Genomic DNA, 17537 nt, shown 5'->3' on the forward strand with positions numbered 1-17537 from the left:
ATTCTGAATTTTTTGATTCAAAGATTATATAATCAAGATTTTTTTTTTAAAAAAAAATTTATAGAGGATAAACTTACCCTAGTCGAGATGGTAAAGCAGCCGGGTAAATCCCCCCCTCCAGGGGCACGAGTTCGAACCCGCTTGCGGTAGTAGTGCGTGCTCAACACTGGGCTTTACCAACTCGCACCTTTGTGGGGCTGTGGTGACGGGCTCGCCGCTTAGGCAGTAGCTATGGCTCAAACCGGACATTCCATGGCGAGGGGGGGCCCCTATGGTCACGCCCAGGGGGAGAAATCTACACTGGTCGCCCCTCCCCCCTCTTTTAATTAGAAAAAAAAACTATACTTACCCATTAGTCTACCATCCTATTTGTAATGTTTCTTTAAATCTTTCAATTTGATTAATGTACCCTACTTTTTTTTTTTTATTGGAGTTATAATGTCCCTTTTTGTTAAAAAAAAAAAAAAAAAATACAAATACAAATACAAATAAAAAATAAATAAAATAAAATCAAGACCCACGGACACGCTATGGGATAGTTGGTCTTTTTTCTTCTGATTTCTTAATAGAACAAACAACATATGTGCATGCGAACAAACAAGACGAAAAAGGGAAGACACAGCACCAGCCGCCAAGAGCAAGCATTAGCAAAGAAGAGGAAAATTAACGAGGGTGCTGTACGTTAAACAAGCGGAAAGCAGTGATTGCACAAGTCTAATTGGGCCTGGGCCTGGGCCTTTCACACGTTAAACTCGGATGAGGCAAAGCCCACATTAATTTCCGTAGGCCAATATGAATTAAAGCATAAGTCTTGAGCATGGTTCTGACTTGGGAGTCAGCCTCGGTTTAAGACCATAATTTACGGCTTTTTTTGATTCTGGATCATCCATCCCATTAGGCTTTTTGAACGCCCTATCGGCTCTTTTTACTCGAAGAATGAAAGCCCACAGATTTCTCCGGCCACACCCTCCCCCATCGGCTAGCTGCCGTTTGGCAGTCATGCCACTCCCTTTTTTTTTTTTTTTTCTTTGGAAAACTTTACTTTGGTCCCCTGAACTTCCACTCGATTTTACAAACCCCCTAAACTTTCAAATATCTCATTTTGGACCCCTGAACTTTCAATTACTCTCAATGTGAACCTCTCCGTCAGATTTTAAACGTTACATGACGTTTATACCCATGACTTTTGTATAAAATTTCAACTTCCAAAACTTTTTTTTTTTTAATTTTAAAAAAAATGAAAATCAAGGACATTTTGGTCTTTTTTTTGTATTTTTAACGGCTAAAATTAAGGGAAGAGTTCTAATTAAGAGTAATTGAAAATTCAGGGGTCCAAAATGAGAGATTTGAAAGTTCTGTGGGAGTTTGTAAAATCAGGTGAAAGTTCAGGGGGCCAAAGTAAAGTTTCCCCTTTTTTTTTTTTTTTGGAAACTTCAGTAAGCCCCCTCGAACTTCCAGCCGATTTGACAAGCACCACTCGAATTACCAAAACTCTCACTTCGGCCCCTTGAACTTTGATTTGCTTTCACTTTGAACCATTATGTTAATTTTCAACGTTAAAGTCAAACAGTTTGACTTTTTATGCCCATTTTACCCTTACCTCAAAACTACACCGTTTTGTGCCTCAAAACTACAACATCTACCAAGTTCAAAACTACTTCGTTTTAAGCATTAATTTATTATTATTATTTTTTTAAAAATATATATATATATATATATATAAAAAAAAAGAAAGAAGAAAGAGAAAGAAGAAAAAGAGACGAAATCAGGTGGCTCATAGTAGAACTCTGGATGGTCTAGATACACACACAAAAGACAAAAGAAAAAAAAAAAAGGGGGGGGATGTTTGAGGATTGTTTTGGGTGTGAGGACCACCCAAGGGGCGGGGTGGTTTCGATACAAAAGCTGCAGATCCCAGCACCCTTTTTTTGTGTGCAGGTGTGGGGGACCCGCCTTGGCCAATGGGGGAGTGGTTTGACCACCCTCCGGACCAGCGGTGGCTCTGATCACTTAGATTTAGATCACTTTCTTTTTTTTTTTTTCTTTTTTTTCTTTTTTTTTTTTTTAAATTTTTAAATATTATACTCAAAACGATGTCGTTTTAGGTTAGGTAGTTGTATAGTTTTGGAGCCCAAAGCGATGTAGTTTTGATTGAGGGTATAATGGGCACAAAATGTTAGTTTAACGGTGAAAACTAACATAAGGGTCCAAAGTGAGAGTAAGAGTTTTGATAATTCAGGGGGTACTTGTCAAATCAACTAGAAATATAGGGGGGCTTACTAAAGTTTCCTTTTTTTTTTTTTTTTTAATTAGCTTTTTAGTTTATATATATAAGAGTGATATGTGTCATCATTTCATTGTTGTTGACGTGGCACACTAACAGAATCTATCAAGTGCGTTGACCAAATTTGATTGCCAATGACTAAATTGTTATTTTGGCCTACTCTCAATGATATTGAATTATTTTTTATACAATAGGAAACAATTTGTAACTTAGGCCAATCACATATATTTATTTTGTATTTATTCCTATTATTTTCTATAATACAGTTAATACCCCACGCGTATATCTTTTTTATTAGTTTTATTCTCATAAAAATAATACAAAACAAGTTAATTTAATAGCAAACAAGCGACTAAAAAAACTTTAAATGAATCAATTAATAAAATAATGGTGAATGATGCAATAGTTACTTACAGTGTGAATGATTCTATTTTCAGATTCCTAAGCTTACAGTATTTAGCTATTATACGCCGTGGCCCATGGCTGTGAGTATCAATAATTAAAGAGGATAAAATGGAAGAACTCCATTCACTAGAAGCAATTGTAACTGAAAAACACCCATTTGCATTAAAATTATTAATTTAAAATCTTATGAGACGACAAAAGTGCATAAAAGTGATGATTTCAGGCAATGAAGATATGATTCCAGCTTCATGAGTAACATATATATTCTATTAATCAAATATTCTCTCCAACATCTTTTACTTCACTGAACTTGGTATCGTTTGAAATTATTAAAGATGGGATCGGAATGCTAATTTGCTTTGAAAACTAATCAAATTGGTATCCACCTATTCATGATTCACTATTTGTGAGACTTTTTATATTTTTGAGTTCATTGGTACATAATTCAAACAATAAATAAAATAAATATGAGATTAGGGAGGGGCAATACTAGGACTAAAGAAGTTTCCTCGATCTTGACCCTGTCCTTGCATCCAAACACCATTGGATTCGCTGCGACACGAAGCCAGCATATCCGAGCATTATTCCATCTTTTGAAAAACGGTGTTCCCCACACCACAAGGCAAGTAGATGATTATGCCCCATATTCTTCCTTTTGTCACGCTACAATAATCCACAAGTCAATTTGTCATTTTAAAAAAATAAACGTGCGATTCGGAGTCTTGCCTTGCGCAATGTGCAGTCTCACTCAATGACGTTATAGCGACTGCGCGTTCTCGCCTTCTCTTAAAAAGTTGTTTAATGGGGACGTGACATTAATGTTCTTTTCTTATTTTAAATTAATTTAAATAAAGAAAAGCTCAGAAAATTCGAGCATGATGTTTATTTTCTTTTTTATTTTTTAGAAAAAGAAAAAAGAAAAAACAGTCATGTGACCCTAGCTCCCACTCCTAGTCACTGAAAAAAGATAAATCGGAAATTTGAGAAAATACAAGACATTAAAGAGAAAGGGCCCCACACAGCACATCACATTCCAGCGACTCCAGTTTTTAGAAGTCATCGCCGTCGTAGCCAGCGTCGTCATCCTCCAGACGATCCTCAACCCTATCGGCCGCATCGTCAGCGATCTTGTCCTCCACGTAATCAACTCCTTCCGCTATTGCCAGCCCACCCAACAGCCCTCCCACCGCCCCCACAGCCAATCCCGTTCCCATACCAAACTTGCTGCTCTTCTGCTTCTGCTCCTGCCCGTAACTCGGCTGACCGTACGGTGCTGGTGCTTGTGCATTGTACCCACTGTAGGGGTACCCAGCCGGTGGGGCCGCCGAATAGTAAGGATCGTGTGGTGGTGCGGCGTATGGGTTACCATAGGTTGGCGGCGGAGGAGCGTATTCTGCGGATCGGGAAGCCGACGGAGGTGGGACCCCGTAAGGCGGTGCGTAGTATGGGTCCGGCGCACGGTATCGTGGCTGACGGATTTCGACCTTAACCTCAATCTTGCCGTGGGGCCTACCGGATGGTCGCTTGAGCTGTAAGGTCCGCTGGGCGCGTTCGCCAAAGCCCACGTCGTCGAGGACATCAGTCAGCTTGAGGCGCGCCGACCCGATGAGCGGCTTGGTGTCTTCCTCGGAGCCGGCGTGGACGATGTCGATGTAGAGGTAGGAGTAGTCGTCGACGGAGCCAGACAAGGGGATGACCAGGGTGTCGTCCCAGTGGGGGCAAGTGTCGCCTCCCTCATCGACCCTGGTGGAGCTCTTGTTCTTGGAGTCCACCCAAACGACGGCGTAGGGCCTGATGGGGCCGTGGCGCCAGTTGACGTTCTTGAGGTCCCTGGCCGATGAGATCTTCACCTCGACTTCGTAGCGAGACGCCATTTTGATTTCTGAAAGCGCAATGTTGCGTTGCAATTCCGCTGAGCTGTTTTTATAGGTCCAAAAGACGACGATGTCACCCGCACCAGAAAGAATATTTTGTTCTGTCAAAGTACGCAATTACCCTTAAGCATTTACACTTTATAAAAGAAAATTGACCGGCAAGTGCAGGCAATGTCTATGAAAGGGTATTTTGGACAAAGGAAGTTACGATAAGGTTATCATAATTAGGTGGTGAATGCTTGGGGTAGGGGTTAAATAGGACAAGCGAATGCTTAACCACTAAGCAACTTTCAAAGTAGTTTTTAACGCTTTTATTAACGTGTTTTACTATTAATGGTGGGGACACATTTTATGAAAAATAGATTAGTAGTTTAAATATATATATATATTTTTTTATGACAATGTCGTAAAAAAAAAAAAACAATTATATAATATCATGCGATAATTATGTTGACATGTTATTTAAAAAATTCAAATATATAACACTATAATATTAAATTTCAATTAGAAAATAATTACTCGTCTAGAGAGAATAAGTAATTTTATAAATTATTCTTACCTTATTTCAAGAATAAGGTAATTACCTTTAAAATTATAATTTGATCAAAATTTAATAGTGATCAATTATAAGCCCAATAATAAATTTAAAAACTATATTAGAGTCACACTTACACGACTCAAACAACTAATGTTATTTAAATGGTTTCCCACGGAACAAACCATCTCCTCGGCATCAACCATCCGGGCATGTGACTCCCTGACCCAGTCAACATTCAACAACATGCGTTCACACCGTAATTAAATATGGATTTTGGATCCTCCCTCAGCTGATGAACTTAGTATTTTAATTGATTTTAAACTCACCAAAATTATTTGAGATAACAACAAATGAAAGTTGATAATTGATTAGCTGCAGCCTGGAGGACGTACAATGAATGCTCCAATTGTTGTAAAAGTAAGGCCACGCATTGTCCGCCCTTAATTTTATGAGGTCTCTTTGTCTATTGCCTGCCACTACATTTTCTTTCTATCTACCTTATTATTATCAAGCTGGAGTTGGAGAGAAAGAAATCAGCGTTATGATCTAAAAGAATTTTTTTTTAAAAAAAAAAAAATAGAAAAATTAAATTCTTACTCAAGAGAGAGAGAGAGAGAGAGGTGTTAAAAAGAAGATTAATTTCATTTCTAAGGAAGGTTTTAAAGAAGGCAAGAAAATTATCTTGTTTTTTTTTTAAGAAAAAAAAAAAACAAAAAAACAGAAAACAAGTATCACAATCAAAGAAATAAAACCAAAAAATATTGAAAGTTTCTTTTCTATTTGATCGGTTTAACCTTCCCCGGATCCCTTATGTCCCACACAAGACCTTCCCTTTTATTCATATAATATATCATACTAACAAAAAGTGTAACTCACAGGCAAGCTGTATCAGAAGAAACAATCTGGTGCACATGCATGTAAGTTAGTTGAAGATGGTTGCTGACTGACTGTTTAACTAAATTAGTTATTTTGTTTTCTAGATTTGTTATACAGTTATCTTGTATCTAAGTGAGGCTCAACAAGTAAAATGTTAAATTAAAACGGAGTGAATTGATGGAGTGAGGATTTGAACTCATAACCTCTGCTTTAATACCATAATGAAAGGAAAGAGGCATGCTATGCCCCAAGAGATGCTTAACAATATCATATCATTATATCAAGACCTTAGTTTTTTCAGAAAAATTAAGCCAACATATATATATTTGCTAATGAAAAAGAAAAAGAAGCACCTGCAATAATTATTAAAGCAAACCAAACGGAAGTTGCCATTACAACCAAGTTTCACACTTAAAAAAGGCCAGAGTGGCCAAAGGGTAGGAGTAGGACCTAATTAGCTAGACAACATAAACATTTTAGGCAAAAATCAAAGAGCAGACGCCTGATACCATTTATAAAATAAAATAAGAAACAAATAAAAAAACAAACGAACAAACACCATCGACTTAAAACCAGCCGTGTGCAAACCAAGCATATGTAAAAGCTTATTATCCCCTCGGATTTCAATGAGAAGCTTGTGGCCTACCCTATAAGAGGTATAAGCATCGATGCATTCATACTCAACTTGATTCTCATCAAGTACCCTTTTATCCCAGTTACTCCAGCGCACATCCGGAGGCTTCTTCATAGAAACACCCAAAACTTCAGAAGCCAGTCTCTCCAAGCCAGGCTTACCTGCGAAACGACCCGGCCATTGTCACGTTGCCAGCTCACTGATGTCGGCGCTTTTGTTACATTCTATCCCATAATCATCATTGAGCTTGGCTATATCATCAGCAACCCTAACCCCAACAAAAGTGAAGTTGGAGTCCATCAAAAAGCTCTTGAGGGGCTGCGGGATGCAGTCCGTATACAAGAGTTGAACGATGAGGCACTTTTCACCAATACAAAGCTGAAGTGTTGCAGCCTTGTTGTTCTCTTGACGTGATGAATTCGGCCTCCATTCTATGTCTAAGCCAACAACTACCATGGGTTTTCCATCGTACATTGAAAGGATTTCGTGAACCCATTCGTCTATAATGCTAGATTTGTCTGTGACTGTTGTTTCTATGGTTTTCCCATCAAATTTGACACAATATTTGGAGGTGGTAGGGTTGAAAGTTATGGTATTGGTGGGATATCTGTTCAATGTCGCAAACATGGCTAAATTCTTACGACTCCGATAAGAAATTAACCCTCAGCTTTGCCTTGAAACATTTACAGACACTTTTGGGTATTTATAGCGTTCAAATCCAATTAAAACATTTGCTTTTTTTCATCGAATGTGGTCTTAGCTTAAAGCGTTCAACTTCTATCCATCGCATGATCAGTACAATAATATTCCTTTCTGAAGCCTCACTTTGAAGTTTGTTCAAAGGAACCAATTCTTGTATGCTTTTAAGTACAACATATGGGGAAAAAAAATATGCTTGCATATGTACGAACGACCTCGATAGAATCACAAACTTTGAGAGATTATCATGTTAGTGTAACTTTGTAGTACTAGTAGAATAGATTCACTTCATTGAGGTGTCCCCCATATTTTTAGGAGGAAGTTTAGGGATTTTCGCAAGTACATAACAGGGGAGCTAGAGAAAACTAAACAGCGGGGGAGAAAAATAGGGAAGAAAATGGAAATGCTTCCAAACACTAATACCATGAAGTGAAACAATATGGGAGGAACCACCTTGAACAACTGAAATATGTCTACTGCATTGTCTACACATACAGAGTCTTGGTTCAATTAATGAAAGCAAAATAACTCTAATGTAAATCCAAGTATTGAAAAACCAAAACACATTATCCTAGAAGGCGACGATCTTATAATATCCAACTCATCCAGAATTGGTGCCAAACAACTAATAGAATTGGAGATCTGTCAAGTTATAAATGGCATGTACTCGTTATATTTTTCCATTTTAAAAGATGATCCACCATGAATAGACGTATAAATACCAACCTATAATTAATGTTATACAACATATTTTTATCTTGCTTTAAACCAATATTTTTAATTAAAAAAAAAGTGGAATTTATTCTAAACTATCTCACAGCCAATACCTTCTATATCAACGGACAATACCTTCTATCAACACTCAACAAAGAATATTTCATGCTGAAAAAGATTAGTCCTCTTGTGAACCAAGAATTGTATTTTTGCCATCGACGAATTGAAATAATTTGACCACTTAAGAGATTCCTCTTCTTGATGGATCCGGCTTACATGCTGTAATTGAATCAACAGTCAATATTGAATTTTAAAGTTGACTTAATTTTAAAAATATTTAATAGGAGAGAGAAAATGAAAATAGATTTTAAGAAATTCAATATTGACCGTTGATTAAAGTACATCATACATATTATTATTTTAATAACAGCATGTAAGCTAAATCCCTTGATATAAAGCATTAAGAGGTGAATGACAGGAGCATTAATGGAGGATAAGAGAGGTGCGACGAAACAAATGCCTGACAATACCATATCATACCATTCATTAATTATCATGAAGACAAGATTTGCAAATTAAAAAGAAAAAGAAATACCTCCAACATTCATAAAACAAACTAAACAAATTAAGGCTCACACTTCAAAAGGCTAAGAGTAAGACCTTAATTAGACAACATTAAAAAATAAAAATAAAACACCATTGACATAAAACCGATCGACTGTGTGCAAACTGCAAAGCAAGCATCTGCAAAAGCTTATTAATTATCCCCGGCCCTTAGACTAATTCAAAGTTCAAAGAGAAGCTTGTGGCCTACCCTATAAGAAGCATAGGCATCGAGACAAGCATACTCAACTTGATTCTCATTAAGCACCCTTGCCTCCCAGTTACTCATGCACACATGCTTAGGCTTCTTCATAGCAAGCCCCGAAACTTCCAAAGCCAGATCCTTCAAGCCAGGCCTACGAAACCGGCCCGGCCATTGTGCCTTTGCCAGCTCACGGATGTCGGCGCTTTTGTTACTTGGTAGCCCATATTCATTGTCGAGCTTGGCTATGTCGTCATCAACCTCAATCCCAACAAAAATGAAGTTGGAGTCCATCATAAAGCTCTTCAGGGACTCGGGGATGTAGTCCGAATAGAAGAGTTGAATGATGAGGCACTTTTCATCAATGCAAAGTTGCAGGGTCGCAGATTTGTTGCTCATTGAACGGATTGGATGAGGCCTCCATTCAATGTCTAAGCCAACGACAGTGGGTTTTCCATCGTACATGGAAAGGATTTCCTGAACCCCAGTGGCGGAGCCAGACAATTCACATTGAGGGTGCCGCTAAAATTTTTTTTGCGCCCTAAAAATTTGGTAATTCACACAATATATGCATCACAAAAAAAAAAAAAAAATCTATAAAAGTTCATAAATATGTGCTCAAATTGATATATTAGAAATGTAACATGTCGACACTATATCAAAAAGACAGAAATACTAAAAAAAAAAAAAAAAAGTGTGTAGAACTACACTTTACGATCTCTTAGAAGTACAAAATTATCAAGTAGCGAATCTAAATCGAAGCTCTCAGCAATTTCTCTTTCAATATAAAGAACTAAACTATTTGCAAGAAAATCATCCTCAATTTTGTTGTAAAGTTGTATTTTAACAATTTTCATAGCTGAAAATGCTCGTTCGGTAATTACTAACATGTATTATTCTTTTAATTTGATCAAAGCCTAAAGAGTTTAAACAATATCTTAATATAACACAACAACAGCAATATAACACTTCTGGAATAAAAAAAGTAAGCAGATTCTTACACTTTAAAACACAAAAATCCATACTTTGTAGTTCATGACCACCCATGAAATGAAAAAAAAAAAAAAAAAATGCCAAACTCTACAACTGGGAGTCCCAGTTGTGATCCCCATTAGTCTCCTAGCAGCAATTTGTATTCATATATATATATATATATATATATGCCAGTGAGTGACCTAATTAAACTATTCAGTCACTGAAAACCCATTTTTATTTTAACAAACCTTTAGTCTAGATTGTGTTTTTTCTTTTCTTTTTTGTTTGTTTGATTTGGGAAACTAGGTTAGCCGAATTGAGAAATAATTACATGTCTAACACTAAAAACTAGAGAAGAAAAAGAATATGCCAATAAAGATGGGGACCAGAAATCTTGGGATACTCAGTGTCACTGGTAAGTGGTAAAAAACTAAAAATCCAGCCCCAATAAGTTCCTGAAGTAGCCACATAGTAGGGAAAAAGTTAAAAAAAAAAAAAAAAAATTTAAATTGTTGGGGGTGCCACGGCACCCCAACCACCAACGAGGCTCCGCCACTGCTGAACCCATTCATCTATGGTGCTACCTTTGTCTGTGACTGTTGTTTCTATGGTTTTCCCAGCAAAGTTGACACAGTATTTGGAGGTGGTAGGGTTGAAAGTTATGGTATTGGCGGGGTTTCTGTTATAACCAAACATGGCTTCTACCTTCTTATTACTCGATCAGATATGAAATTACCCGTAATTAGCTTTGGCTATTTATAGCCTTAAAATCATCAATGCAATTGAACTTTAATTTGCTTTTCTTCATCGAATATATGTGGCCGGTCTTAAGTAGGCGTTCCAACTAATTCTTCTATCCATCACATCGATCAGTTCTCTCTTTTTTGAAGCCTCACATTGAAGTTTGTTCAATGAAGTAATCATCTTGTACGTTTTAGTGTGCCACACAATAACTGGTGCAAAGTGTGCTTTAAGTACAACATATGGGGAAAGTGACAAATATGTGATCAACAAGATAAATGTTGGAAATGAGTTTTTGGGCCTAACTCAACCCAAAAATTAGTTAAGGAGTTGAGGTTTCTTCTCACCCTTATAAATGGCAAATCTCCTTAATACCCAAGCAATGTGGAACTTCCAACTCGCCCCCTCACGTGTGGCCGGAGGACATCCAAGCCAACGCATGCGACAATGGGTGACGGTGGGCTACAACCAATTAATTGGGCTCGGCTTTGATACCATGGCAAACATGCAATCAACAAGATGCATCTTAAGAATGGGTTTTGGGCCTAACTCAACCCAAAAGTTAGCTTAAGAGTTGAAACTTCCCCCCATCCTTATAAATGGCCTATCTCCTTAATACCTCGGCAATGTAGAACTTCCAACAGAAAAGATGTGCTTGCATATGTACGGACTCAAACTTTTTGAGATAATCATTTTTTTTTTTTTTTTTGGAAAGATATTATCATGATGATGTTTGTGATTTAGTAGAACAGATTCCCTTCATGGTATAACTTGTATAACAGGTAATTAGGATACTGCCCATAAAACAAGCCTTTTTTTTTGGGTAAAGAGTAAAGACTAGTAAAAAAAATTGCTCCCGTTGCAAGTTTCCAAGAGATCCCAATCGTCTAAAAGAAAGGAAAGGTTAACTACGTACGTACGTACATTTGTTTGTTTTTTCCTTCCCTATTTCATCTGACATTGTATAACAGAGAATATATAATGCAGTGACAAACTATATACTTCTCATGCATGCAGCAAAGTTCTGCAGTAATGAGCTTTTGCTATTACTTATTAGTGAATGTTCTGAATTTTGTTTGAATGGAAGAGTTTCACCCTATATGTACTCGCAAAAAAGAGAATCAAGAAATTTTAGACGCACCAGATTCTGTTACCATGATCTTAAAAAGAAACTCGATCTGCTTGCTTGTTTGTGTGTTCTGAGCACCAAATTAATATGAACAAACAGAGGCATATTAAAGGTTTATGAAATATATATATGCGTGGGTATATATATTAATTAGCTAGTTAATGTCATGCGGATGTTCCACTATTGGCTTGAAAAAAGATCAAACAGCAACCGAGCATCACCGAAGAACCCAATTATATATCGGATTTACCCGAAAATGATCATCAGTTGAATGTTGCTTTTGTTGATATTTGCATTGCCTGGCTTTACAAAAATATTAGCTGATTCATTTCATCGATCTGTGGTATCTTGAGATTTTGATGAATATCATATTCCAGTGGTTTTCCTAGTAAATGGTTGCTAATTGCTATCAAAAATTAAATGTTCTTCGATCCCCTTTTCTTTATTTATTTATTATTATTATTATTTGTTGTTGTCGTGTCATTTTTAACTTTTAAATTAAAGCACTATTTAGTTTTCGTTACCAAACAAAGTATATATAATAACTTCAAAGCACTTTATGCATGCAATTACCAAACACTAAACAGTTTCTCAGTACTAGAGCTTTTAAGCAAAGTCCAACCTCTATTTTTTAAAAGAAATGTTACACACAGTCATACTCTCACATTTTCTTATTTAACATTTAAAATTATTATTAAATTTGAAATTAATATTCAAATAATTAATGATTCTATCTTAAATTCAATGATAATTTTAACAATTACTTCAATATATATATATATATATAGTATTACACTTTTTTAACACAATCCCAAACGCTAAACTAATGAGTGTGACAGAAAAATAGAAAATTAGGCAAACATGAATAAATTGGTTAATAAATATTAGTTATATACAATATGGGAGGAACTACCTTGGACAACTGAAATATGTCTAGTCTCTAGACATACAAATGCATATTATAATCTATGATCTACCTACCATCAAAATGCATAGACATATATATAATAAATAACATAATATACGATCCTGTACCCGCCTGAGTTGAACCGGGCCGGATCTTTGTTCCCAATTCTAAAACCCTACCGAAAATCCAACCCTCCCCCAAACCCTGTCGTCCGGCTCTCCTCTGCTTCTGTCACTCACAATGCTCTCCCGTCTCCTCCCCAAATCCTCACATTTCCGTCGGCTGACCCGACTCTCCTCCAAATCACATCCATATCCCCACTCCCATTTCCCCCCAAACCCTTATTTCTCTCCCCTCCCCAAATTCTTTTCTAGCGACAACAACAGCAATGGCAAATTTGACCAATCCGCATCGACTCCCTGGAATCTCTCCGGCCAAAGCGAGGGAAAATTCGACCAATTCTTCACCCAGGAATCCGGAGACGTTGCCGGGACCTCTCCGTCCGCCGAGAACGACGAGTCTTGGCTGAGAGCAAGCGAGGGAAAGACGCGTGGCGATGAGGAGTGGGCCACAGCGGAGGGGTACAAGCCCTGGAGCTTGGTGGAGGAGGAGGACAAGGACGACTTGTTCGGTTTCAAGGAGGAGGTTGTAAGGGAGGTCGGTGAAACCGGGGTTGAGAGTAGTTACAGTACTACTTCTGGGGGTGATGACGCTGAAAAGGAGAGGGCTGAGGAGGCTATGAGGCTCCAGAGGGAGGAGCAGGAGCTCACTGCTATACTCAAAGGTACATCAATGACCCCCACATTGCGCCAACATAACATACGAGATAACAAATTTTAATTATTCGTAATTTTGACTTATCAGTTTGTGCGTATGTGGTTTTTTTTTTTTTTTTAATTTTCTTTTGTTTGACGTTTTTTTCTTTTTTGGTTTGTGATAACGCTTCGTTGGGGGTGGTTAGGATGAGTGATGGGTATTTTGAATAGAAAGGATGCCTAGGATGATGGGGATACTTTGTTGGGTGGTAGCATAATGAAAACGGGGTTTCACTTTGTTGAACTTTGAATGTTACTTTGAAGTATGGAATTTATAGATGAAATAAACTTGGGGTGGATTATGATTCAGTGACTGTTAGTGGGAATAGTGCCTTCAATTTTATGCAGATGTTAAATCTTGCCAAGTATCTGTCAGTAGGATATTCAGATGGATTTTTGAACGGCACTCTTTGATAGTGGAGTGCTAAATGAAAGAAACTGAACATGGGCGTACAGTCTTTTAGTTAAGATCGGAGCTTAGGAATTCTGATTAGTGAATATGAGTCTCATTTTTTCTTCTTCTTAATTTTAAGGTGAAAACCATCATGTTCCCGATATCAACTCTGCAAATTATCAACGAATATTATACTGATTAAATGTATATAATTGCAGGTCCAAATCGTGCATTTGGCGACCTCATTGCTGCATCTGGAATCACAGATGAAATGCTGGACAGTTTGATTGCCCTAAAGGACTTTGAAGGGATTGAGGGATTGCCGCCTCTAAGTGAAATAGAGGAAATTCGGTATGATAAAAATACGAGAAAAAACACAAGAGCAGACATAGAGCGCCAGAAACAGGAGGAGGTTGCTAAAGCAAGAGTGAGACAAGTAGATGACAAGGGTAGAGCTTATGGAACTGGGAGAAGGAAATGCAGCATAGCCCGTGTCTGGATTGAACCTGGTGATGGAAAATTCGTTGTTAATGATAAACAATTTGATGTCTATTTTCCCATGCTTGATCATCGTGCTGCTCTCCTGCGTCCTTTTTCTGAGACAAAGACCTTGGGCCTTTGGGATGTCAGCTGTACTGTGAAAGGAGGTGGAGTCTCAGGTGAGTTTGAGTGTTCGTAGCTAAAAATCTATTTCTAGCTTTATATTTGAACTTCTATGATCATTTTGATTAGCTTGAGTTCAGTTTTTGCTCGAAGGAAACAAAGGAGAATCTTGTTTTATTGTATGCTTTTCCCCCCTTCCCTCACTCTTTTCCATATTTCCTGTTTTCCTCCCCCAACTTGTAACCTTTTGAACAGTCTTTCATGGATTCAGGTATAATCCACAGTAGGTAAGGGATGGGTTAAAAGCTCCATAGCTACTGAACAATGAATGAAGATATGTTCCAGCATTTCTTTGTTGCCTTTGCTCAACTTCTATTAGGCAAATCCATCGTCGACTAATCAAACACCCCAAATTTAGTCCCGTTATTTCTTCTTTTACTTGTCAATTTGAGTTTATTGTTATTGACTAACATATGAATAAATCTGTGCTCGTTAAAGATAGATTTTAATCTGAAAGGAACAAGAAAAATTAAATGTTTTTCACTTCTTATAAGTAGCAGATATATCAACATATTTAATGATATATGTGTAGTCTTAAACTTTAGTGCCTAGGGTGGGTAAGATGAATCCTTGTCCTTCATATATTGTCAGAAGTCATGGAGATACAAATGTCTGAAAGACGGATTTAGGTTGATTTCCTCTCTTGGTATGATGATGTGATCCTTTTTTCCCCTCTTCCCAACCCATGGTTTAAAGAATTCTCTTGATCTTTGTACTCCGTACTGGAACTTTTATCAATAATTAACAATTAGGTGCATGTTCAGTTATTTATTTATTTATTATTATTTATTTAAATCGGCAATGCTATCGTAGTACTTTGGTTGTGGTATGGTGATTGATACAAGAAAAAAGAAAGGGGTTCTGGTTCCTACTTAAGTGAAATTGCTCATGTTCATACTTACATTTGTTTTTTTACCTTGACTTCCCATTATGTGCTTTGATTTCCATGATATCCTGAAAGTGGTTTGCTTGCAGCCATGGGGGTTAGTCCCAACTCAAAGGGATTGGTTACATCCTTGATTTTGTTAACCATGTAAGCCAAGCTTGACCAAGCTGATGCTTTACTCAGCTCAGCTGGATAAGGCACTGGGGCATCATTGATGTGTTTTATGATTATATACATGAAATTTGCGTGACTCATATGTATTTGTATATGAAGATATACATACTGTTACAAGCCTGAATATCAAGTTTGTAGCGGGGTAATTTAGCGTAGGTTCTTAGAGGGAATCTGAACCTCCTTCAAACCAAGGATTTGGGAATAAACTTCTCTCTTTATTCAAAATCATTGTTTGAATAGACTTACACCCATTAACAATAAGACTTGTAATATAAAATAGCTCACAAACTGCTCAAAACTCCTAAACATGACTGAAATGTCTTTTTCTTTTTAAAAAAATTATTTACTAATCCGTCTTTAGATTCTGGTGTGCTCCTTATCTTACAAGAGTTGCTTGGTTGTCCAACTGCTTTTCCTCAATTTGTGTGAGACTGACCTCTAATCTTTTTTCTCATGGACTTGGTTTGAGCTCCTTATCTTACGAAAATTCTTTTTCTGTTCATTTTATAGATTCCTTAACATTTTGGATTGTAAGTTTTTAGGGAAACCTTTTGCATGCATCCTGTACGCATAACGTCTCTCCTCTTACTAGTAAAATTTCTTAATACTTACTGAAAAAATGCACTCCTCCAGTCCGACTTCCAATTACATTCCTCCCTCTGCCTTAGTATGCTTGGTGTATCATTGATCATTCATTTTCCTTAGCATGCTTGGTGTATCATTGATAATTTATTTGTGGTTGTTCGATGTTGACAAAGGTCAGAATATCAGCAACATTGTTTCCTTATTCAGAAAAGCTGCTGCCTTTCTTGAGGATTTTATTGGGGATTTTTGTCTTTGATCTTAGATTTTTCTTTTTCCTAGCCATGATGTTTGGACCAAATGTGGAGGTTAAGGTCATTGGTTCAATCCCACACTTTTAGTATGTGTTCGAAGTTTATAGTAGATTGTGTTTGAACTTTCCACTATCCTTTTTTCTATCAATTTTTAATTATTTGTGAATATAGAAGAATTTAAATGCGCCTGATGACAGGTCAAGTTGGAGCAATTCGATTGGGGATCAGCAAGGCCTTGCAAAATTGGGAACCAGACCTTCGTCCTGCACTAAAAGATGGTACAATCTCTAAAAGCAGATTAGCATTCTTTCTTGTGCCTCAAAATTCCATAATCTGCTTGTTAACCCAGCTTTATCCCCTCCCGTTGTATAAAAATGGCTTGCTTGGTGTGTTCTGGTCATTCTATAAACTAGTTGACATGACCTTACAATCAATTTTTTCGCAAAAGAATCTTTTGGCCTTGTGTCTTGCTTGCTCTTCATGTGTTAGGTTATGATCTTCTGCTAAAGCACTTAATTTGTTTACCAGCTGGCTTCTTGACGAGGGACGCACGTGTGGTGGAAAGGAAGAAACCAGGCAAAGCAAAAGCAAGAAAGAGCTTCCAATGGGTCAAGCGTTAATTATTGGTTTGTATTGGAACTTGCTCTGCTGCAGGACCAGTTTTTTGTGGAACTTCAATTTTGCTCGGAGATACGCTTGTTTGGTCTGGTGTTTATTTTGTAATGCAGATTGTATCCGAATGTGCTTCTTAGGTGCTGCTAGAATTTTAGCAATCAGCATAAAGAAATTATTGTTGAATCAAACATTTGTTGGGTTGTTGCCTCATTTTAGCTTATTTTCTCTCCCCATCAATAGAAGTCTGAGTTTACCATTTGATGCATCATTCTTCATTGGCAAGAAACTTTAGTTCAATGACTACTACTACTACTACTACTTCTATCTCCTTTTCATTTTTTTTTTTTTTAAAAAAAATTATCTTTAGGAAGTGAGCTCTTTCTAGTTTATAGTATGATGCTGTGTCTGTGGCCACTGGCCATGACTCATAAGGTTTCATTTTTCCCGCATAACTTGAAAAGTAGAGACGGGGATGCAGCAAAGTAGTTTTGGACAAAAAGACAATTCTCTTTGGAGTTAATGTAGCAAAGATTTAACAAAATTAATTAAATGATTAAATTTATAAGTTTTTAA

At 37.1% G+C, this 17537-nt stretch overlaps 4 protein-coding genes and 1 pseudogene across 4 annotated transcripts in view; 1 reads left to right on the plus strand and 4 right to left on the minus strand.

Moving 5' to 3' along the window:
* Positions 1–353, minus strand: part of LOC132188349 (UPF0496 protein At3g49070) — a 7916-nt gene extending 7563 nt beyond the window's left edge. The window contains exon 1 of the mRNA XM_059602776.1: positions 350–353. Within this exon, the coding sequence (XP_059458759.1) occupies positions 350–353 (4 nt within the window). The remainder of the gene's footprint in view (positions 1–349) is intronic.
* A 3185-nt stretch (positions 354–3538) lies between these two features.
* Positions 3539–4609, minus strand: LOC132162284 (protein SRC2). Its single transcript, XM_059572540.1, has one exon. It carries the CDS (start codon positions 4561–4563, stop codon positions 3739–3741), a length of 825 nt encoding a protein of 274 aa, XP_059428523.1. The 5' UTR covers positions 4564–4609; the 3' UTR covers positions 3539–3738.
* Positions 4610–6351: 1742 nt separating this feature from the next.
* Positions 6352–7238, minus strand: LOC132188394 (3'-5' exonuclease-like; annotated as a pseudogene).
* Positions 7239–8808: 1570 nt separating this feature from the next.
* Positions 8809–10500, minus strand: LOC132188466 (3'-5' exonuclease-like). The gene is made up of 2 exons (XM_059602924.1): positions 10348–10500; positions 8809–9306 (listed from the first exon to the last, which is right to left on the minus strand). Exons 1-2 carry the CDS (start codon positions 10498–10500, stop codon positions 8809–8811), a joined length of 651 nt encoding a protein of 216 aa, XP_059458907.1.
* A 2192-nt stretch (positions 10501–12692) lies between these two features.
* Positions 12693–17232, plus strand: LOC132168145 (small ribosomal subunit protein uS9m). Its single transcript, XM_059579237.1, has 4 exons — positions 12693–13365; positions 14009–14449; positions 16547–16627; positions 16878–17232. Exons 1-4 carry the CDS (start codon positions 12822–12824, stop codon positions 16967–16969), a joined length of 1158 nt encoding a protein of 385 aa, XP_059435220.1. The 5' UTR covers positions 12693–12821; the 3' UTR covers positions 16970–17232.
* Positions 17233–17537: the final 305 nt, after the last annotated feature.

Source organism: Corylus avellana, chromosome ca1, assembly GCF_901000735.1.
Source record: "Corylus avellana chromosome ca1, CavTom2PMs-1.0".
NCBI lineage: Eukaryota > Viridiplantae > Streptophyta > Magnoliopsida > Fagales > Betulaceae > Corylus > Corylus avellana.